Source organism: Phalacrocorax aristotelis, chromosome 1 (assembly GCF_949628215.1).
Source record: "Phalacrocorax aristotelis chromosome 1, bGulAri2.1, whole genome shotgun sequence".
Classification (NCBI taxonomy): Eukaryota; Metazoa; Chordata; class Aves; order Suliformes; family Phalacrocoracidae; genus Phalacrocorax; species Phalacrocorax aristotelis.
The window spans coordinates 146161350-146184605 of NC_134276.1; the positions used below are offsets into that span (position 1 = coordinate 146161350).

Below are 23256 nucleotides of genomic sequence, written 5' to 3' on the forward strand. Positions count from 1 at the left end.
CCATGTATTTCATTGAGTCTTTAGCAAGTCTCTTAATGTATTTTTGTACAGAAAAAGCTAATCAAGGCTTTTCATACAAACTCTGTCAAAGTTTGTATTTCAGGAGTTTGCCTTTCGCTGGAACGAAAGGGGACGGTGAGGCAACACTTTTTTCTTCCAGGGTTCCTGAAGTTATTGGAGTCATGAAACTCTTTTTTCTATATTTAGAAATCACTAGAATGGTCCTTTAATTAGATGCAAATCTGATTTTTAAATTCAAATTTCTGCAAAAATGAGCACCATGCTGTTACATGTAACCAGATGACCAAAGGCATTTCTTGAGACTCTGTTGATAACGCCTGAGTGACTTCTGGGTCAGAATCTTTCCATGCACTGGAAAGTTCTGCTCTAGAGAAGACACGGATTACGTGGGTTTGCAATCTGTATGTGCCCTGTTAGACACGAGAGCTGGTTAAGTTGCGAGAGCTTGGCTAGCCATGGGTAATACACTCACTCTCTTTGTTTGGTCAGTCTGTAGTCAGCTTGGAGGGACAGCTGTGTCATCCCACGTCTCCTGTTGACACCTGCAGGAACTGCTTGTGGCTGTGTTAAATAATCATGATTTATAACAGGCAGCGGGTCTAATGGGAGGCTGTGATTTCCTGAGGGCATCTGCTTCTCTTTAGGTCTCTTGCATCTCTGCATCAGGGTTGTGAAACAGAGGGCCCATACCAAAAACTGGCAGATGTCAATATGCAATTCATGCCCTTTGAGGGGCTAAGTCATCCCTTAGTATCTCTGCTGACCCTCATCAAAGGCACCAAGAAGTGCAAGTTACTGAGGCTGCAGGTAAGATACTGGAAAAACTGAGCCTGCTGTCCCAGGGCTCTTGTATGTGAGCTGAGCCACACCATGGCTGTTGGATGGATAGTAGGAAGTCCCCTTTGGAGAGGTGCTTAAAGCAGCTTTAGTGTTTAGAGTTTAGGGAAAAAAAAAGAAAAAAAAGGTAAAGAAAACAAGCTGCTCCTCCCGGGAGAGGCTGGCACCACTAGCATGCTGGCAGGTAGGCTGCCAAAGTAATGACAACACAAGAAACCTGCCTTGTTTTGCAAACCTTTTGTATCGGTGATTGTAGGAAAGTTTTGCAATCACCGTAAGAAGGAAATCCAAGGTTTAAAAAAATGCTGTGGAGTGTTCCACTTCTTGGAGTAGGCAGCGCTTTTGCTGTGACGTTGCACTGGCTTCAAGCCTGAAAGCCCTAGGGCATGGGAAAGAAACAGCCTGACACGGCAGTGAGACCAAGTAAGTGCTCTCTCGCTGCCTCTCACTGTCTCTCCCCACCCTGCCTTCCTACTTCTTTCCTTTTGTTTGTTTGTTTGTTTGTTTGTTTAATTGTTACGTGCTAGTGCAGGACAGACTAGGCTTTTTGTACATCTCCGTGTCACTAAACTTGAAAGAGATTATGTAAAGTGCAAAGGTACAATTCTGCAAATTAGATAATTTTTTTTTAAAGGATAATTGTGTGGACAGTGGGATGTTTTGTTTGTCTGTACAAAAACTATTCATTACCATTCATTTTTTAAAAATGTCATGAATTAAATCTGGCACTATTTTCCTTGCTTCGTTTAGTTTTAAATATCAGTTGTGTCCATGATTCACTGGTTTGCCAAAGTTCACATTTTTATAGAGTGGTTATGGAAAATGTTTCATTAGGCATAAGAGAAGGATTTATACAGTTTAACATTTTCTGTAAGTTTAAGGTAGATTTTTAGGCTGGCAGCATAACATTAAATATTGTGAAAGGAAAACTATGTCATTGATTTAAATACTGTTTATTTAACAGAGTCAGATGTTTCACAAAGTTAATCATCAGCAAAATACAAGTCAATAAAGAATGTATTTACTTCAGAGAAATGTCTTTCAGCTTCCATCTTGTAAAGATCGGGGTAAACCTGAATTCGCCATACTTTAATTGCTTATAACTTCTTTTTTTCAATGTTTTTTTTGATTTGTGAGCTGCTGAAGATGGCCTGAGGAAGGTTAAGTCCCTTTAGAAATTTCATATGTGGATCACTCTGAAATACACCTGTGTTTACTTTTCATAGTCACTTTTGGTGGACCCTACTGGAGTAGGATTTCGAACTAAAAACTACAAAATTCGTTAGAGTGCTTATGAGGCTTTATATCTCTTTATTAGTTGTCAATGCCTATTTGCAATCATTAGGAATAATTTTCAGGGGACTGTTGGGCTGCTTAGAGAGTGTTGTCCTTTCTGGGCATGGGTGTACATTTCTGAGGGAGTTCAGGTTGCTCCTGAGCATCTTGCTTGAGGGAATTGAGCTCTCCAGAGGAACAGAGCAACCTTTGCAGGTTGGCCCAGGGGCCTGCCACAGCCCTACTGCCTGCGGTGTTGAAAATGCCCTATGAAATTTAAATGGCCTCTCGGCCCTGCAAGTGGGGAACTTTGAGAAGTTCCAAGAGAAATTAAACAGAATGGGATATCTAAGATCCTATTGCCTTGGGAGGAAATTTTACAGGCCAATTTCTTGACCTATCTTCCTCTATATTCCTCTAATACGTGTGCCAATGTATATCCAAGCTACCTAATTAATTTTGGTGCTACCGCACCAGTTTTCCAACAGAGGAACTTGGCAATAGCTCTTTTTGTCTTGTTGTCATTCTAGAATTCTCTGTATTAGCTGGTTGCCCCTGATCAGCTTAATCTACACCAAGCAATGTAGCTAAGATGACTCCTTACATCAGAGCCATTTTTTAAACAGAAAACTTTGGCAGTCTCATTACAATAGCTACATTTATCATCTATCTTGCAGGAGCTTGAGGACACTTTTGGACTTCAGGATAGTCATTGTTAGTTTCTTTTAATCAGTGCCCTCTTTTTCCCTAATAAATCTTTACCTACCATATCTCTTACCCTATTTTCTCCTCAGTCATCATTTGTGGTCTGATTCTACAAACATTTATCCGATAAGTAACGTTACTCATAGGAATGTTGACAGAATGGTACAGAGTAGTGTTCAGTATTTCTGCAAATTCATAGGTCATGCAGTTAGAGAAAATCCTAATAAATATAACATAATATCAAGAGCCTACTGGATCGTACCAAAGGTCCATTTATCCTGGACAATGATCAAAACTGGATATCTAAAAGAGAATATAAGAATTAGGTCAAGCATGGTGAAGATGTTTCGCTTACATACTCTCCTAGCCTCTAGATGCCTAGGAACTTTTCTTCTCTATGAAGTTTTCTAAACACTGTCAGCAAGTTGCCTCTAAATTTTCCATCTATGCAAGAAGGTCCTGAAGTCTTTTAGAATGCAGATTTCACAAAGCAGATGCACCAATCCTTAACTCATTACTTTGAATGCTTTTTAATATCCTTCCTGAGAAAAGGTGTCAATGTATAGATATCTCAGGTAGTGTCTCACCATCTAGTATGCCTGAAAAACATTGGAACCTTTATTCTTGTGCAATTAATAGTTAATCATAGTGATATTTTCCAAACAGAAAGACCTACATATCAGATCTGGAGGAGGAAAACCATGGATAGGCCAATCACTGCTGGCCAGCTTAAAGAAAAGTCTCTCTTCCAGGACAACAATGGCAGTGCAGTTCCTGCCAAGAACGTGTGCCATAACTGTTCAAAGCTAAAGGTATGGAAAGGAGCCCTCACCACATATTTTCTCTGGAATATTGAAAATGGCAATTTAAAATTCGATCAAGATTCAGTTAGTTCTGTATGACACTGTTTGACACTACATGTGTTGGAAATAACACTCTACATTGTGATTCCAAGCACATAGAATTCAATAAATGTGTTCAGCAGTTAAAAAGAGAGGTCATATTTTACTAATGAATCATTCAGGGGTGTGCTGTAGTTGTAGTGGTATTTGCAGCTATAACTTTTTATCCATGTTTTTTAGAACAGGAGAAGTAAGAGTAATAAGGCATGCCGTAATAATAGTACCAGTAATGAACAACTTTATACTGCAGGTTTTCCCTAAGGAAGGAAACAGCTAAAACAGAATGTGGTAGAAAGGTAGAAGGTGCACACAGTCGATGTCAACTTTCTTTTTCTTTGCAGCAGAAGAGGCTTGGGAGGCCATCTGAAAGAGAAAGTAAAATCTTCTGTTTTAATGAAAATAATAGGAAGAATCTCTTCACAGATAATTAGAAAGCAAAAAATTGTTTCTTTGTTAACTCAATTATTTTCTCTCTTCAGATATTTCTTGGAGCTCTAGCTTTTTCCTTTTTTGCCAAAGGATTTTCTGGGAGCTACATGAAAAGCATGTCCAGTCAAATTGAAAGGAGATTTGAAATCTCGTCATCAATTGTTGGCATTATTGATGGCAGCTTTGAGATTGGTAAGTGTGCTTCCTTTGAAAGTGGATAAATACTACTTCTTAATACATTTTTTTCCCCTAAAAAAAACTCTTTTTGTAATCTTACTGGTTCTCTCTTCTGTTGATGCAGGTAACTTAATGGTAATGGTGTTGGTGAGCTACCTTGGACCAAGAGTTCATCGACCAAAAGTAATTGCTGTTGGATGTCTCATCATGTCCTTAGGAGCATTTTTGTCAGTGATGCCTCAGTTCCTAATGGGACGGTAAATATGGAGAGTTTTTACATTGTGCAATAATTGAACTTGACCATATAAAGTGTTTTTTAATCACACACCTGAGGTAAAAGCTTGACAATAGTAGTTTCTTCCAGATAACAGGAAGGTTTTAATAGGTGGATTTTTTATTATTGACTTTCTGATTTCCTCTCCGAAAGCTTACCTCTTTCTACAGGTAAGTAAGAGAGAAACCTTAAGTTTCTACAGAACTTATACATAATTAGGGATAAAGTGGGTTGAATTTTTCAGCTGGGATGGATGTATATAGATATGTTTTTTTTTTCTTTTAGCCGTTCTTTTTTTTTATACTTAAATGAACTGTAATGAGGTCTTGATGGAAGAGGTTTCTTCCTCCATGGTGGCTATATCAATGTTAAACTCTTTAAAATTATGAAGAATTTTATCTATCTACACTGAATTCGGGGAGAGTTAACTATCTAAATACGCCTTCACATCTAAGCTTTAGAGCTTACAGAGTTGACAGAAGCAGCTCATACCTCTCCAATCCTTCAGCAGCTTTACTGAATAGTAGTTGAAAATAAATCCCTCTGTCATTCAAAAATTAAAATTTATTTGTGCATCTTCTTTAGTTCCAAGACCAATACCTTTGATAAGGAGGCTATGGAAAGAATTATATCTGGGGACCATGGTATAGAATGGCCACAGTCACTACTCTGCTTGGCAACCTGCATTGCAGGGGACAGCACAGGCCAGAAGCAGAGCTGTGGAAATCTCTGACTTAAGCCAAACTCACAGCCAAGTTCTGAAGATTACCCATTCTCCAAAACACTGAACAAAACCCAGTGGCTACAGGGGCCTCACTGTCAACTATCACAATATTAAAGGTTGCTACTTGATTGCACAGTCCGAGGGAAGATCTGCTCTCCATTTATCCCAAGGTAGCATAAATGTGCTCAAGCTGGCTTCAATTTACTTAGCAGGTATGCTGTAGTAGTGGGCTGCCTAAATACAGACAAACTGGTGCATGTGTTTTGCAGCCTGTGTTAATCTCTATAGACATGGATAGGTTACTGCTAGATCCTTAGCTAGCTATTTTAAACTAGCACAGAAATCTCTATGTCGTTATGCATCTGTCACATAGGTAAGAAACCGGTGGCAGCTCTGTTGTATGTAGATGGACTCTGGCTCTGTCCTTCAGTCTAAAGAATGTTCTCTTAAGCCCTGGAAGCAGCTTCTTTGCTCTTTAGCTTAAGAAAATATTGGGGTTAGAATGGTCAGGGCATTTTGAAAGTGTTATGAAAATACCTATCTTTTTTCAAGCAAAAGCACTGGAAATTGGTTGCCCCTCTGGCTTTGCCTGCATGTAACAGGAATGGATGTGTATGAATACAAGGCTCATACACACCTCCTGCAAAGCAGTGTCTTTCATGTGTCAGTTGTATTTTACGTAGTTGTTTTCCAGTTATAATTATGAAAGGCTAACTGTTACTGCGGACAACTCCTCTATGAGTGTATCAGCTTGCTCCCCAGCATCAGAGGGCCATCCAGTCACAGATGCTACAGAAACACCCAGCACAATGAAAAATTTTGGTAAGCAAAAGCTCTGATGCTGGGTTCCCTTCTTCTGCTGTCCCCATTTTATACACCCTCTTTTACTGGATAGTAATAAGATCCCTGTTAGAAACATGATATATATATAAACCCACCCTATAGTGATTGTAAAACCCCCATATTTTATGTTATTTTTCTGTTGCAATAAAGTATTGTCAGAATTATGTTCACAGAAATGTATATGTTTATGGCTTTCAGGATGTGAGAAAGCAACAAATTCCTACCTGTGGCTCTTTGTGTTGATGGGGAACCTTTTACGTGGAATTGGGGAGGCACCAGTTATGCCTCTGGGGGTTTCATATATTGATGATTTTTCTAAAGAAGAAAACTCAGCATTTTACATAGGTAATATGCAAATGAGTGATTTTTATGTTAAACAGTCTTTTCTTTAACATTTCTGTAGCCAAGCAAATACTCACCAAAGAAAAAATCTATCTGCTCTATTCTGAATAATTCTGAGTCGTACAGAGACAAAAAAAGCAATGCAAAAGAGATCTCTCATTTATTTTTGAAGGATATTTCCCAGATGCTCCTTTTGCTTTCCCCAAGTGGCTTCTGCTAGATGTGCCAGTTAACTTTTTGGATTCTACACCAGCATACTTCCTGATTAAAGCATTTTCAAGTCACTAGTTACCATAGGAAAAGCCAAACCCTTTCCAGGGTGTTGTAATGAATCCCTTCTAGTTGGTATTTGGTTGTTATTTTGATGGAAGATAGCCTATTGTCCAAGACAGAAAGACTTACACTCAAGCTAATTAATTTATTGCCAAACTGATTTAATAGCATGGAGTGTTTGTGTGGCTGAGGGAGGCCAAAACTGCTGCCTGAAGTAAACTTAGTGAAGTTGAACTGGTCATAAAGATAATAAGATGTGATTTCAGGAAGAGTTCAGTATGTAATGCTATAGGGTAAGGACACTGCAAATGTCTTCATTTGTGGGATGAGGAGATCTGCAGGTTGAAGAAAATGGCAGTATTGTGGAGGGAGCTGACAAAAACAGAAGTTCCACTCAGCAGTATCTATAATATTTGTCACCACCTCTGAGCTTCTGATTAAGGGTATTTTTAAAAGTTCAGCTGATTTTTTTTCTTGTCAGAATCTGATCTGGGAGAGATTGCAACAAGTTGGGGATTGCTGGGGAACCGACTTTAAAAATATGAAGTAGACACAGAATAATATGGATTCAACAAAAATGAAAATTTGTTTAAGTCATGCAAAATGTGAAGTTAAAAATGTGACAATTGAAGATATTTAACGAGTACTTCACTTCTATGGATTTCTCACCAAAGCAGAGGCTTTGAATGAATGAAATTTCATCACTGAGTTGAGCACTAGCATGTAATCTTGTATCTATTGAACCCATGGCTTCAACAAAAACATATCTGAGGCCAATGTATGTTGTAAATTTTAATACCCGATACATGCTAAAGTACTTATCAATGCAAGGGCTTGGCGTAGGTATGTCAATATGCAGCATCTGATTAACTGAATAAGTCTGCATGATGTACTGTTTGTGGTTTAGTCTGTTTGCTAATTACAAAGAATAAATATTACAAAGAAAAAATATACTAAGAAAATATAACAGTGGATTTATTTTGTTCTGTTTTATCACAATACAAGCATATTAGTGAAGTTACTCTTGAATTTAAAGGGTATGCAAGTGTGACATTTAATTTAAAAGCTCTTCATATGCAAAATTATTGCACATATGCTTTTTAAGTTATCTGATACCTTATGGTGTCTTAAAGAAATATACCGTAAACAATATACAAAGTCATTGGTATGACTGTGCTGGTTTTTATCTGTTTATTTTAGAGAATGGACACTGAGTATTTGATCTTTGGAGATCACTGATAAATAACATAAAGAGTTAATTCCTGGCTTCTAGTGTCAAAATCCTGACTGCAGAAGTCAGTCATTTGGAAGCATCAGTATTTAGTCTAAAAGGCCAGTTCTTCCAATGAAGTACAATGAGAGAACTAAATCAAAACAAAATGCAATTGGAACAATGAAGCAAAGATGAAAAACAGTCTGGTTAAATTATGCTGTAAGAATTTATTATGGAAGTCCTTGATCATAAGCTCAGCAATCACTACATTCAGAAGAGAGTTTGCAAAACCAACAGGAGAAAAAGCTCTGCAGTAGAGCAACACAGAAGGATTTACAGAGCATTGTGCCCAATGTGGGCAAGAACTGACAGGCACTTGGTCAAGAATTCCCTTTTTTCTAATAGAATTAAGCCTTCTGCAACTCCAATCAGCTCCCTGGTGTCAATTCCATGATAGAACTCAGAAATCCAAATCAATGAATGTTTTTTTTTAAACTGTTACCCGCTCAGAACTAAACTTCAACAGATCAACACAAGTGACAAGTGAATGTCACTATGCTTGATTTATTTTGCAGATATTTTTATTTTATGTTGATTGCCAGCAGTGGTCACCAAAGTCAAATTGTGCTGTATTTACATACCGAGTCAGCAAAATGCAGTCCTAGCTTCCTAGGTTTCTGCTAGCCTTCACAGCTTATTAATTTGCTCCTAGGGGCAGCCTACCTTCTTCTGATCCCATGTTATCTCCTTTGTAAGCAGAGACAGAGCGAGAAATAGAAGCCCCAGTGAGGCCAGTAGCAAAATTGAAAGCTACTTTTAGAGGTCATTACTTTATGACTGGATTTCTTGTTTGGTTGGTTTTTATTTTTTTATTTTATTTTTTATGGCTGCATAAGTACATATTAACACAACAGTTAGCTGATTTGCTTGTTCTGGAGCTGAATGAACCAACAAAGATTCTGTCTAATGAACTATGATCACACACAGGGACACTTACATCTCCTTGTTGCCTACAGAAAAATATTCTCAGGGTCCTCCACCTAATTCCGTGTCCACACACTTTTATTGTCCCTATCATCCTAATGTGATGCCAAACTACAAAGGCGTGCCTTCTTATATGCCCATTATCAGATCAACCACTGCTACTTAAAATTAAGCTAGGGGCCTGACCACATAGTACAGGGAAAAGTCCTGACTTCTACAATCACAGAACATCGTGCAAGCTGTAGAGTTGCAGGTAGACTTATGATACCTCCAAGGGCCTAGAGTTGTATGTTCATTAGTTAACCACCATAAGCTGAACAATGCAATTACAAAAGTCTGAGGAGAGAAGGGAGGAGGAGGGGTGAAATCATGGCAATGTTATTGTCCTTCTTCCTGTGCCTTCCAATCCACCAACGTTGCCAATGAAATGCGTGGGGGGTCCACATGAGACTGTGCTCACTTCAGCAAAGCCCTGTGCGGGTAAAGAAGCCTGCTTCCACATCACAGCTAGCACATTGGCACCTTACATCTTATTTTCTTGCTGCTCAGAAGCTTCCCATTAGACATCCTGTAACAGCCTGTGCCCCTCTTCTGTCTCCTCCTTCCTTTCTCCTTTCCTTGTCCTCAGAGAAGAAGACATGTTTGTCTGCGTAGCATTTTGCTCACTCTCCTGTGCTCCCTCCCTTCTCTTACAGGCCTGGTGAGATCCTCAGGCATGTTTGGGCCGACCTTGGGTTTCCTGCTTGGATCTTTCTGTGCCAGCCTCTGGGTTGACATTGGCATTGTGGATATTGGTAAGAAACCATGGGGTGGTGCAGTAACTGAGAAGATGGCTGTATATAGGCACCTGCATGTCAAGAAGCACCTTCCCAGCTTACTACTCCAAAAACGGGGGCTCTCTAGAGAGTTTTCCCTATTCAAAAGCTGCTGTTATTTACATTTTAAGATCTTCAGCATTGTAGTGTGACTGGAATATCCCTTGATGCAAGACCTTTACCCCCACTGCAGAAAAATGTTATACCCCTTTTCATGCTTGTGCACACACTTGTTACATTCTTGCTGTGCAGCTGAGAACAAATGAGCAAATGAAAGGCCATGCCCATGTTGAGAGAACAGTGAAAGGCCTTTGCTCATGGACACTTTCAACACCTGGCAAAAATTATGTTCTTGTAAAAACCGTGCAGCAAAGATTCATATGAAAACCCATCTCATTGTTCAAATCACTTTCAAGTCTCTAATCCCAGGGAAAATTTGAGGAACTTCAAAGAAAAACTTTTAAGTTTGGGGTTGGTAGAAAGAGGGGACAGTGGGAAACGGAGAAAGTGAAGTTCTTTTTGGATGGTGAAGGGCCCTCTTGCTGTCACTCATTCCCACAGGAAGTGTTGGAAGATTGTGGCAAGGAAATGCCACTGTGGGTCTAAATGGAGGCGTCTATTTTTGACTGCATGGGACTGATTTGATACAAGCTGCATTTCAAGTCTTCGTATGAAACATAAATCACCTCGGTTCTGGTCTTTAAATAATATATATGAGGATGCCTATAATACATTTAATTACTCTGCATGATATCTATTTTCCTGTCTTTCTGTATTTTATAGATGCCATCAGCATAAATCCTAAAGATACCCGTTGGGTTGGTGCCTGGTGGCTTGGATTGCTTATCTGTGGCGCAGTCAACTTCATTGCTTCATTGCCTTTCTGGTTTCTGCCTTATTCCTTACCGAAAGAAGGAGAGAATGAAAACCTGAAGATTAGTCATTTGCCTTCTCAAGGAGATCACTGTAAAACAGACCTCCCAGCTCAGCCACAGTTAAAGTTCTCAGAGGCAGTAAAAGGTGAAAGATTATTGTCCAAATGTTTGTTTGCATGTGAATTCTCTCTCGTGGGTTCATTCTGAGCTGAGCATGGATTTGCATAACCCTCAGAATATGCACATTTCTGCAGTGAAAATGATGGACAAAAATGCTGTCTTTAATTTGTAGTGTTATAATTACATGCTAAGGGTGTGTTTCAGTCCTGTCCTTATGTCAGACAGCCTGAAAAAGCTCATGCTGTTGCTTTGAGCACCAGAACTTCTCAGTTCAATGCAGTAGTTGTCATATCATGTATTACAGCTATAATCCTATGATTATGAAGGAAGAGGGGAGAAAACATCCCATCCCTCATTAATAAGCAATCCACTGCTGGCAGGTTACTGTTTCACTGAGGCCAACATAGGGGAGGGAAACATGGGGCTAAGTACTATGTTAGCTGTTGGAGGGATTTCACTGTATTCATAGCTCCTGTGTATGAGCTCAGTGATGCTAAAGTAACCTCGTATAGGCAATATCAGACCACACTACCCATTGCTGGACTCCCCCAAGGATTTTATTCGTATGTATGTAGGCATGTGAACCCCTTAGTGGCTACAGTGAATGTGTTTTGAACTGTCACCTTTTAGGCAAGTGTGTGAACACCCAGACTACAGGTTAAATACAGGGTTTTGTCTTCAGTTTAATTTCATGGACTTAGATACACTAATCAAAGGTCTCAGGAAAGGTTCCAGCCTTTTCTGGATCAGGTGCTCCCTTTCTCTGAATATCAGCTGCATGTGGGGCTCTCATACGGTTTGTGAAGGCTCCTGCTTTAGGCACTAAACCTTTCACTTGGTTTATTATAGAGAGTCTTAATGTTCCTCTAGGGACACTCTCCTGTACAGGCATTGAGAATCAGTGCTGTGATCCTGAATGCCTTTGATGAATAGTCCTGTGTCACACACAAGATAATTTAGGATTTCTGATTCCCAGTTCAGCTTCCTCTGTGCCGTTCAGCATTGCTGCTCCTGTAAGTCATGTGTTGTCAATGAGGAAAACTCTCACTTGAGCAAGCATATGTTTTGATAGGCAAAGAATTACAACCTGCAATACAGCCTGTAATTACATCAAAGTTAGTTTTATTATCTAAAGGATGTCAAAACAACTCTTCTCTGTGTTTAGCAGGGTGTACAGCATATACCTCTCCATTGCAGATTTCTTCCCAGCACTGAAGAAGCTGTTTGGAAATCCAGTTTTCCTGGTGTACATCTTTCTCACTATTCTGCAGTACAATTCTCTTATTGGGTTGATAACCTATGAGACAAAGTTCATGGAACAGCAATTTAATGTATCAGTGGCAAGAGCCATCTTTCTAATTGGTAGGTACCTGTCCTTTTAAATTCCAGTTTCAAAAAGGAAGATTTTCTTTGTTATTTTGCCTTCCTTTGTAGGAGGAACTTCTGTGAACTTTTTTGGTTAAAAAAAGTATGTAGTGGTTTATTAATTATCCTACCATATTTTGAAAGTGGATGTTCATTTTAGTGTTAATACTCCTGGTGTTCCTAATTTAGTGAGCTACAGGATTATTAGAACTGGGTGGATTTTTTTTTGGCTGAAGTTTTTTCCAGAGTGAGATTATGGTTATGAATGTGTCTGTTTTCATGAACAGAAACCACACATAAACTGCAACTAAATAACAACTAAAAGGAAAAACCATTTAATTTAGAAAATGTCTAATGAAATGTGTCATTTTTCATTTCAGAATAACATCTTGGTATAAATGTTCTTCTGTTTTGATTACAAATACAAATTTTATTAGCAATAAGAAACCAGAATGTAAAATTTTGAGTAATTTCATTCAGCTCAAAGCTCTTTTTCTATTTGCCAGTTCCATCAAAAATAAGTTCTTTGTAGTGTCCTACAAGAAAAGAATGCTGAAATTATATTAATCTTACAGTGATTAATATGGTGTCATAACCTGGCAAGAAAACCACGGTATTTTGAGGTCATTGCAGAACTGGTATTCCGTTACTTTAATCTGAAGGCACCCTGCTTTGCTGCAAGTCAGATAAAAATGAGAGAAGAACTTTCCTTTTCCTATCTTTTCTTGGATGCAGGGAAAGTTTTACAAAAACAACATGATCAAAAAACCCGACAAAACAAAACAAAACCAAACCACACAGAGAAAGGCGATCCCCTAACAAAACCTTGTAAAAGCTCTCTATTTAGCATTTAAATATTAGGGCTAGAGATTGTGAAATCCTGAACGGATTATATCTAAATGCAAATCATTCCATGATTTACTCTGAGAGCAAAATGGAATCCAATGCAAAACCAGACGCTGCTTCCTTTCATGTTCTGTTTTGGGCTTTTTTTTTTTGTAACTTTCAAAAAGTTTAATGTTTTATTTTAGATGAAGTGCCCATGAGCTAAAACATCTATGTCATTTACTCCAGTTTCTAACAGGCACCTGTATAGGTTTTATTATATCACTGTACATTCAAACACCACTGTAATAAAAGGGTAGGGAATATTGAGCAACTAAGCTTTTTAAAGACATAACACGACTTGAAAGAAAATGAGGAAGTAAGCAAATTTACTTAAAGGTAATAAAAAGTCTTAGAACATCAAAGGATCTGTCCTAAAATAGGTTAGTATCTGATATTTTGGGAATGACTAGAACCAGATATTTATTCTGAAAAGGGTCAATGCAAGTGACAGCGAATAACATTTTTATTACTTTTTATTTGCAGGTGTGATACTTTTACCCATCACAATCTTGGGGATGTTTCTAGGAGGCTTGCTGATCAAGAAATTCAAACTTCACATAACTGAAATGGCAAAGTTCGCATGCATCACCTTTATAGTAGCATATTTGTTAAACCTCTTGTACTTTACATGCAGTTGTGAGGTGCTCCAGGTGGCTGGTTTGACAGTGCCCTACTCCGGGTTTGTATCCCCTCGGGTTTGTGTTGGTTGTGTCATTTGTCACAGTTGCTTCCTGCTCCTGCAACTGCAGAACACGGCGCACACATCTGTATTCCTCTACTCCCACAAACTAATCTGAGTTCTCATCTAATCTGGGTAATCTCAGCTGGGCTACAAACCTTCTACTCTAGAAAATATTTTGATTTGAATTTGAATGAGTTCTGAAATGTGTCTTCTCTGTTGATTTACTGTAGCATATTGCTATATCCTTTTACATAAAAAAAAAAAAAGTTTGCTTAAAGACAAAATTTTTGTTGAAATTGACCTGTATTAAGTCATCTGCTAGTGTCAATCAGTGTGGTTTCAGCTAGAGTGGAGATACTGTGATTATATCATTTTACTGCTCCCTTGGTGATGATACACACAAGAAACTCCTGGGGTTTGAGATAGGCTTGTCAGGCTGGAACGATGCCTCGTGTCGGGGATGGGCAGAATATCCTGATTTTGTTTTTCAAATTTTGTTTAAACTGGACATTTTTTTGTCTAAATTGTTTATTGCTGGGTATTGACAATATACCGCTATATTCTGGCAAATTGCTAATTAAGATGAAATTTATCACAGACAAATTAAATTTTTATGTTCTCTTCCATGGCCTTAATTTAAAGCACGTCTCCTCCTAACATGTAGGGAGTGGGATGTAAAAAAACTGTTGAAAGTGGCCTCCCCATAGTCCTCCAATGGCTTTGCCTCTAGAAGTGACCATCCTCTAGATCAGTAGCTATCATCTTGCACGGGGAGTTACCAGCCTCCCTTGGCATCTGGAGATGCTCACCTGCCTGAATACATTTTCTCATTTGGGAGGTCGGAAGTGGTCCTGTCAGGAGTGTGTGCTGCCCAAACAGACATTCCCTGTCCCTTAGCAGGACCATGGTCATGCTTTCTTGAGAACATTTTGCTGACTCTAGCATCCTGCCACAATTGCCTACTGTTTAAATTTAGCTCAATCTGATCCAACAAATTTCAAGGGATTTTAAAGGATTAAACTGAATCCAGCAGGGCGTGCTGAATTTTCAATTCAGACAGAAACTCAGTCCTGTGTTTTTTGAAACTGAGCCTATGTTCAGGGAAATACCTAAGTGGTCTTGGCAAACCTGACACCCAGTTCAACTTTGAGGTTAGTTACATAAAAGATGTTAGAGGTTTGTGCAATGGAGATAATTCTGGTTCAGTGCAATGTCTGATACTGTAGAGTGAATTAAAATTAAGCAGAAACATCAAGACAAATACTGAAAGAGCAATTACAGTTTCTTCAGGAGAACTGAGACTGGAGAATTTAACACGTGCTAGGATTGTTCTGGGTAAGAAACTCACATGCTGTTTTAACTGCTCAACAATTTGTAGCTTGAGGATGAGCAACAGCCTAATGAGGGCTAAAGCCCCTAGTATTTTCCCTTCTAGAAGACAGGAGAAATGTAGCCCCCTTGAGGTGTGTCTTGGATTGAGAGGTAAGGAGGAAGAAAAGGCAAACTTTAAACGTTATTTCCTTTATATTGTGAGTGACTTCAAAGCAGGGGTGATTTGTAGATCATGGGCTCCTAGCACTTCCTGAAAATTGAGCCCTGCTACCATGTCCTCAGAGTTGCTGGCCACTTTTTACATTCTCAATTCTAGTTGTCATCCACTTATTTTAACTCCTTGGGACCTGATTTAGACATTTCTTACAGAAATGTTGAAATAAGTGGAAGCTATGAAAGTCTATGATAATGTACAACAAGAAATGAGATCTGATAAGAAATGGGGCTCAAGCCTGTCCCAGCTGCAGGGCTGCTGCTGCTGAATATGGCCAGAGCTGAGACAGAAGCAGCATTTCTCACTCAGACTTATGAAACTTTCATTGCCACTAACTGGCTCTGATCCAGTGAAAAAAAATGTCAAGGACATCTTGCAGCTGTAGTTTTATGTATTTTAATATCACCACTTCTAGCACCCAGATATGGTATGATATCTACTGCTAAGGAAAAGCATGACCAGTCTACAGGTGATAAGAGATCCTAAGTATGATTTTCTTTTTCTTGGGTTGAGCTTTCAGATTAAAAAGTAATACCAAACATTCCCTCCCAGCCAATAATACCTAGTTTGTGAGTTCCATGCCTTTTCAGCAATAACCCCAAAAAATGTTGATGCTTTTTATTTTTCATAATTTCTCTTGATAAGAAATCTCAAGAAATATTTGGTTTAGCTCAAATTAGCTTAGTCTCCCTATGACAACCTCACAGTCCTTTGGATGGTAGCAGATGCCTACCCATGTTGATTGCTTCACTTTCTCCAAGTTTTTTCCTGCCTACTCCATCACATTTTGTTTGACTATGTAATTTGACTAAATAATTATTTTATTTCTTTGTTTTCCTCCAGATCAAAGCATCTTTCCTCCCCGAAAAACAGCTTCATGGCAAGTTGCAATGCTGACTGCGGCTGCAAGTTGGATCAGTGGGACCCTGTCTGTGGGGATAATGGGATCACTTACATGACGGCCTGCTTTGCAGGATGTAAATCATCAACCGGGATGGGAAAGAATATGGTAAATATATAGGTGGACAGATGATTATGTAGTAGGGCCTGTTGTGATAGAACAAGGAGTAATGATTCTAAACTGAAAGAGGGTAGATATAGACTAGATAAAAGGAAGACACTTTTTATGATCAGCATGGTGAAACACTGGCACAGGTTGCCCAGAGAGCTGGTAGATGCCCCATCGCTGGGAACATTCAAGGTCAGGTTGGAGGGCGCTCTGAGCAACCTGATCTAGTTGAAGATGTCCCTGCTCACTGCAGGGTGGGGTTGGACTAGGTGACCTTTAAAGGTCCCTTCCAACCCAAACCATTCTATGATTCTATGATTATAGATATAGCTAGATTTCTCCATTTATTAAATTTTTGGCTGTGTGATTAAGAAATCCTGTAGATACAAAGTCCATTCTGTACAGTTTAACCTTGTAGTAGAAACTGAGTGAGTGCAAGGTTGCAGGGAGGGTTTTTAAAACAGTTGGGGTGAGGTAAGGAAGGTATGCAGGAAAGACATGAAAGCGTCAGACTCTTGACTTACATTTGTTGAATGCTTTTATTTTTATTTTTTTGTAATTTATTTTCTTCTCAGCAAGATGACCATAAATTTAGCTTTAAGTTTCTCAGTAGATCCCTTACTACATAGGTGCAACACAGACACAGCTAGGAGGGGTTTGCTTTAGAAGACCTTTACTAGTCATCTTGTTATACTAGCACAATTCCATGGTGTCAACTCATGTGCAACAGACCTGTCAGAGCTGCCATAGCTCAGGAAAGCAAATCATAACTCTAAATTTTACAGCCAGAAGTCCTGTAAACATACATCTGGCCATTTTGTTCTGTGTATCAACAGCAAAGCCATTTCCAGGATTTCAAACAATCCTACCTGGGTAAGACCATTAAAAACAGTAGATTTGCAGGAGTGTGTGCAAATAGTCATGTCTTCTGGCAGAGGCAGAATTGTCTTTACGTAACAACACTGAAAGAGTCAGGCAACATTTTCAGGCTTATATCCATACATCCCAGCAATATTCCCTTGTTTCTCTTCAGGGGAATTGGCTTTCAATCCCATTTCCTGCTAACTTCAAAGGCTATGAAACAGCCCTCTCCCAAACCAGTACCAAATGCTGTTTTAGATACATGGCAATAGATATGCATGATTGTACTTTTGGGGCCACATCTATACTTTTATTGTTACTCATCTAGTTCACAGGATTCCTGAGCAGAATGGCTGGATAACAGTCCATGTCTGAATTTTATAGCTTTGACCCATTTTAAGCATACACAGAACACCTTATGTCCTAGGAATGGCATGTCTGAAACTAAAGTCTCAGTTGCTTTGTGTCTCTGGAGCAGCTCAGAGTGGCTGGAGCATACCAATTAAATTGGATTGGTCATCAGTCCACAAAGATGATTAGGGAGGTACTTTCAGTGTAAACAACAGCCTGCCTGTTATGGGGAGTGAAAAATCTAGCTACTAAAATAGTTTTGTGCTGCTGAATCCTGACTAAAATTCTTCTCATCTTCTCCTTTCAGGTGTTTTATGATTGTAGCTGTGTCGAAGGACAAATGCATGGACTTGGCAATTCCTCGGCAGTTCTGGGACAATGCCAAAGAGAAAGCTGTACCAAAGCGTTTCCCTATTTTTTAGCATTACAGACTGCATGTGCATTTATTTTAGCCTTAGGAGGCACTCCTACATATATGATTATGTTTAGGTGAAATACTTTACCTTACCTTGACCGTAAAGCTTTGGGGAAAGAGAAACAGAATATGGTATCTACTATTTCGTTCCTGTTGTGAGGAATGGCATGCTGATGAAACTGGGGCCCTGAGTCTTTGCCTGTACTCTGAAATCCAGCTCTGTTCATAGGCACAGCAAAGTGCCTGCCCACCAATTTATTCTAATTTAAGGCTGAGTAGATACATGGTGATGAAATGGGGGGCCTTATGCTGATCCTGAACATTAGTTTTTACTTCCAGTGAGAGGGATGCTTTTAACAGAGCAATGAACTTGAAATAAGATGCAGTGCTGCACCATATCCAAGGTGACTATGCTGTTCAAATTACTCAGGAGTAAAACATTCACCTTTGTTAAGCCTTGTTGGCTTAGAATGTTTTCTGTGTTGTGGGAAGTCTGATACTCCCATATTTTTTGTCAAGCTGGTATAAACAGAAATATGTCAGCAGCAATAATGTTTTAATTTTTATTCCTTCAGTTGTAAAGCAGCACTGCTATTTTGTACTCGGAAGAAAAGACAATGTTCTGTGCCTTTTGCATGGAAGTTTCTTTCCACTTGTGCTCACGGGTGAATTGCAATCCTCAGTAGTTATTGTGCATGACTAGGTAACTCTTTGCTAAGCTGCTGGTTCTTCTGCAATATTTCTAAGTGCAGCCATTCTTACCGCATGCCTGGATTATGGACAAGGCTAACTTTGCTGAGCAAAGTTTTCAGGATACTAATGTGTATAATGAGAAGCCTTTCATGTTAATGCTGGAAAGACGATATACTGATGTATAAACTGCAGTTCAGGAAACAGGCTGGCCATAGCAAGTCTCCCTCCCGTCCCTGTGCCAGCTCAGTACTCCCCCCTGCTTTTTGAGAGTTCTTCCAGTTCATCTGATGGACACAAGCTGTTTCTCCACTGGTAGGAATGAGGTACTTTTGCAGACAGGTAACACATGTTGCTGTCTCTCTCTAAAATGCTAGAGGCAGAGGTAGGTTTTACCTGCATGTAGCTAGCAAGGACTGCACACCCTTCTTCCCTCTGTTCACCACCGCACAGTACAGCCCCTTCTAAAGCAAGGCAGCTTCTTGGAGCTTAACTTATGGACATGAAGTGCCTACTTTTAGTTGATTCACTTTAATTTTCCCATGCATCCTCTCCCAAAAGTCTTTACAATCTGTTCTCCTCGGGTTCAAGCTCAGTTTCTGTAGAATCTCCCATTTATTTCAAGGAGAGTTCGTCCACTGAAGTCAATGGAAGGAGGCTCTACATCTGAACTTCAACTTTGGTGAATGTTTTCAGTTAGGGTTTGAGTGAGCTGTGTTAGGTAAGCCACAATACTCTTGCAATGGGGCACGTGCAGATGGTCGCAGGATGGCTATAGCTACATTACCCTATTGTTCCCCAAAACAATGTACTATTTTTGTTTCCTTTTAGATCTGTTTCACCAGACCTGAAATCCTTTGCTGTTGGGATTGAAACTTTAGGTGGTAGAGTACTAGGTAAAACTTCATTTCTTTGTGGGATTCAAGTAGGTAGTCAAAGAGACAGATCAAAGCTAGCCAGTGCAATGTCCTTGCTCCAAATGAGAACAGAAGAAATTTTCAAAATTTTTCTCAGACTATGCATTTCAAAATTTTTGGAGGAGCTTGCTACATATTTCCTGGACCGTAATTATGTATTATGATTACCTCTTCAGAACTTTTATTATGCAGCAAAGGAATCAGGCAAAGGAAGGAAAGTGCATTGTACTTTTTTTTTTTTTGGTGGGCACAACTACCTGAGCTTGATCAGTCTGGATATCCTTAACACCTATGCTGCCTTTTGCTGACCGTTTTTCACTTAGAGTTCCATGTACTCTGCCTGTTATTTTTTTCCTTGTGTTTATCTGCAATAAATAATCATTCCAGTCTTTAGACATGTAGTCTGCTCTGCCTCTAATGAACCTTGCCTTACCCTCACTTTCTTGCTGATTTCTGAGATCTTCCCCATGCAAATAAGCCCAAGTAGTCATTCTCTCTCCTAATCTCCATATTTTAGCTATTCAGAGAATCAATCTTGTGCGTTTATGAAATAATTTTCTTCACAATGCTGCACATTATCCCTGAAACAACTTACCGATTATATTAAAGCATTATGACTGTCTAAAAGGAATTCTTTAGTACCACATAAGTAATACACTTATTACCTGGTTGGTTTTGAGCAAGTGCTTAATTTCAGCCCTTTTCACTCAGCTAACCATTTTTAATGGCAAACTGTTTTGTAATACCTGAAGAAATACATTAGTATACATAAATGTTAATATGTAATGGTGTGTAATTCCACACCAGGGACTCAAAAAGTAATGTTGGTTATATTATTTCTTTAAATAACAGAAGCTATAATTCTAATAAAAATGCCATTAAAGTAGAATTACTAACATTTCCCTTGTTGAATATAGTAATGCTATAATCTTCCATCCTTTCAACTCCATTTAGGTGCTTGCTTCAATATTTTCACCAATCTTGGAATGTCAAAGCTGGAGGTGGATATTTAGTCCCATTTTATGCTGTCATAATTCAGAAGCCTTGAGATCAATTTCCTGATTTCTTTACCATGACATTAAATGCTGAGATCTTCATGTCTGAGATCATGTAATAAGAATTTTCTTTGCAGGAGGACTCCCAGCCCCTATTTATTTTGGTGCCTTGATAGATGAGACCTGCTTGAAATGGGGGACAAAAACCTGTGGGGGATCTGGATCTTGTCGGGTATATGACACGAAAGCATTCAGGTAAGCTGAAATCTTCATTAAGGGGTTGGGAATTCAGTTTCTGAGGCAGCTTTGGGCACCAAGGATCAAGGTATACTTTGCCCATGACAGTTGTCAATAGACAGATTAGTGTACTAAAAGCACCAAAACTCCTTGTTTTGACTAGGCCTTAATAGATCAAATAAGCCAAATAATATTAATAATATTGATTCAATCTCACGTGTGACATTGCAATACACTTTCTTACATCGCCCAAATTAGTTCCTTTATCGAAGCCTTAGTGCACCGAATAACTCTGTGACGCTTTGGCTTTGTGGGAGACGGAACAACCGTGGAATAAGTGTAGTAGTCAAGTCCCTCTTCCTCATCCCTTATTTCTCTGCTTCCTAATGTATAAGACAGGTCACAAAATCCCCTTGGTGAGGAGACCCAAATGACTGTTGGTGCGTGGAGAGCTGTGACCTGGAGCACTGAGTGCTGCCAGTGAGGGGCTGGAGAAAGGCTGGGAAAGGCAAAGCCATGGCTGGTGCAGCTCCTCCTGTCCCAGCCCTAAAATACCATCTGCTGAATGGAAGCACTCTTCAGACAGGAGGAATTTCTGCTATGAGTATAGGACGTTATTAGAACCTGCCTGGGGCTAAAAACCATTAGATTGTTTGCTTTCTGTTTGTTATTCCTTAAAATGTGGAGAAATACCTGGGTGAGAATAAATGGTTTTGCCAAAGTGTATTTGGTATCTTACTTGCTTCTGCTCAGAAGGGGCAAGCTTTATTAATACAAACACATTTTGTACCTTTTTTTCTAGAAATGTCTATCTTGGCCTCATTGCAGGACTACGGGCAGGATGCTGTCTTTTATACATAGTGCTCTCTGTTTTAATAATGAAACGCTTTAAACCAGATGGCAAAGAGATGACAAATATTAAAAGTACAGAAAGATCAACCAGCAAAGAACCAGCTACTGCCAACAAAAAAGAAATTCTTCCTGGTGCAAGAACCTCAGCGGAGAGTGAGGAAACTTGTATGTAAAAAAACAGAAACAAGGCCTTTTCCTAACTCTGCCCACACTTCAGTTTTTCTAAGCACAACAGGGGTCTAATCACTGACTTCAGCAGCTAGTTTACATTTTGGGGGTTCAAAAAACTATCTCTGAAACATTGACCTTTAATTTGCTTTACCTATCCTCTTTCTCTACTCATCTGAAACAATAGGGGGAAAAGGTTTTCAAAATCTGGGGAACTCTCCCATCCTCTTGAGGGTGACAGAGCAGTGGCACAGGCTGCCCAGGGAGGGTGTGGAGTCTCCTGCCCTGGAGACATTCAAACCCCGCCTGGACGCATTCCTGTGCCCCCTCCTCTGGGTGTCCCTACTCAAGCAGGGGGTTGGACAAGATGATGTCCAGAGGTCCCTTCCAACCCCTGCCATTCTGTGATTCTGTGATTCTGAGATTAAGTTCCTTTTTAGACCAACAGTAAAACTAGCAAAAATTTTTCAAGTGTCATACATTTGATTATGATTGAAAAATTAAAAAGAAGAAATCCACAATAATCTTCCATTTTTCACCAATTTTATTTCAAGTCCTCTTGCTCTGCATTTAGTCCTACAGCTCTAAATGGCTAATTTAGAGCTAATGGTTACACTTGCCCAGTTGCTCTGATGGCTTTGCTGCATGGTTCATGACCAGAGAGAGCTCTCTGTTCTAGACTGGGTCCCATGGCCCAAGCTCAGGTGAGAGCCCCAGGGCCATTAGTGAGCACTCTGAACAAGAACTACATGATGACTCTGGGGTTTGGCTTGAACACAACAATCAAAATGGATTGCAAACAAAAGAAATTGTTGTATTAATTTTGCAGCACATCTCAGTATTGGGTATGAGTAAAATTACTCTGAACTGATGAAATAAAGTGATAGCGTGTCTTTAATTTTTTTTGTGTGTCTGCATTTGTGGGCATTTTTATTCTAATGACCACTGCATTTATACCACAACTATATAGATTTCCTTCCTTGTTTAAGGAACCTCCAGTAAGCCTTGAAATGCAGTATTGAAAACTTGCAAATTTACAGCTTTCCACAGACAGCCTGGCTCAGAGAGAAACTTGTATTAAACGGTGTTTCCAACAGTCATTACTGGGAAAAAAAAGTCTCTAAAAATACTTGAAGTGTGATATTTCTTTGGAAGCCCTCATGATGTACCTTCGCAATGGGAGCAAACATGCCTAATAAGATCACTGCAGGTTTTGTCTGTATCATCACAGCCATTCTGCTTTCTTTTCTAAAGGGTGTCTTTGCTCCCTGTGGTCCTGTGCACAAGCCTAAAACTAGGAAACAAGCTTTCTTTCCAAATCTTAAACTTCCTCAGGACATGTGAAAGAACACTACACTAGTATGAAGAAAATCTACCACCTTTTATCTGAGAAAGCAGCAGAGCAGAGGTCTAAAGAGAGGGACTCCCCACAGTAAAGGATCTTGTGATCTTTCTTCTACCATCTGCCCTG

General features: G+C 39.3%; 1 protein-coding gene across 1 annotated transcript; it reads left to right on the plus strand.

Annotated features, from left to right (window-relative positions):
• Nucleotides 1-1141: 1141 nt before the first annotated feature.
• LOC142066699 (solute carrier organic anion transporter family member 1C1-like) lies at nt 1142-22683 on the plus strand. Its single transcript, XM_075114516.1, has 15 exons — nt 1142-1281; nt 3505-3650; nt 4220-4361; nt 4471-4603; nt 6039-6166; nt 6386-6532; nt 9695-9793; nt 10598-10834; nt 12007-12171; nt 13546-13741; nt 16134-16299; nt 17819-18000; nt 19448-19512; nt 20666-20783; nt 21568-22683. Exons 1-15 carry the CDS (start codon nt 1245-1247, stop codon nt 21788-21790), a joined length of 2184 nt encoding a protein of 727 aa, XP_074970617.1. The 5' UTR covers nt 1142-1244; the 3' UTR covers nt 21791-22683.
• The last annotated feature ends 573 nt before the right edge of the window (nt 22684-23256 follow it).

Excerpts from the sequence above, each read along its gene's own strand:
- LOC142066699 (XM_075114516.1), top strand. The coding sequence starts at position 1,245 with ATGGGAAAGAAACAGCCTGACACGGCAGTGAGACCAA. Across the intron at positions 4,362-4,470 it reads TGATGGCAGCTTTGAGATTG|GTAACTTAATGGTAATGGTG; the intron begins GTAAGTGTGCTT and ends CTGTTGATGCAG. Across the intron at positions 4,604-6,038 it reads CCTCAGTTCCTAATGGGACG|TTATAATTATGAAAGGCTAA; the intron begins GTAAATATGGAG and ends GTTGTTTTCCAG.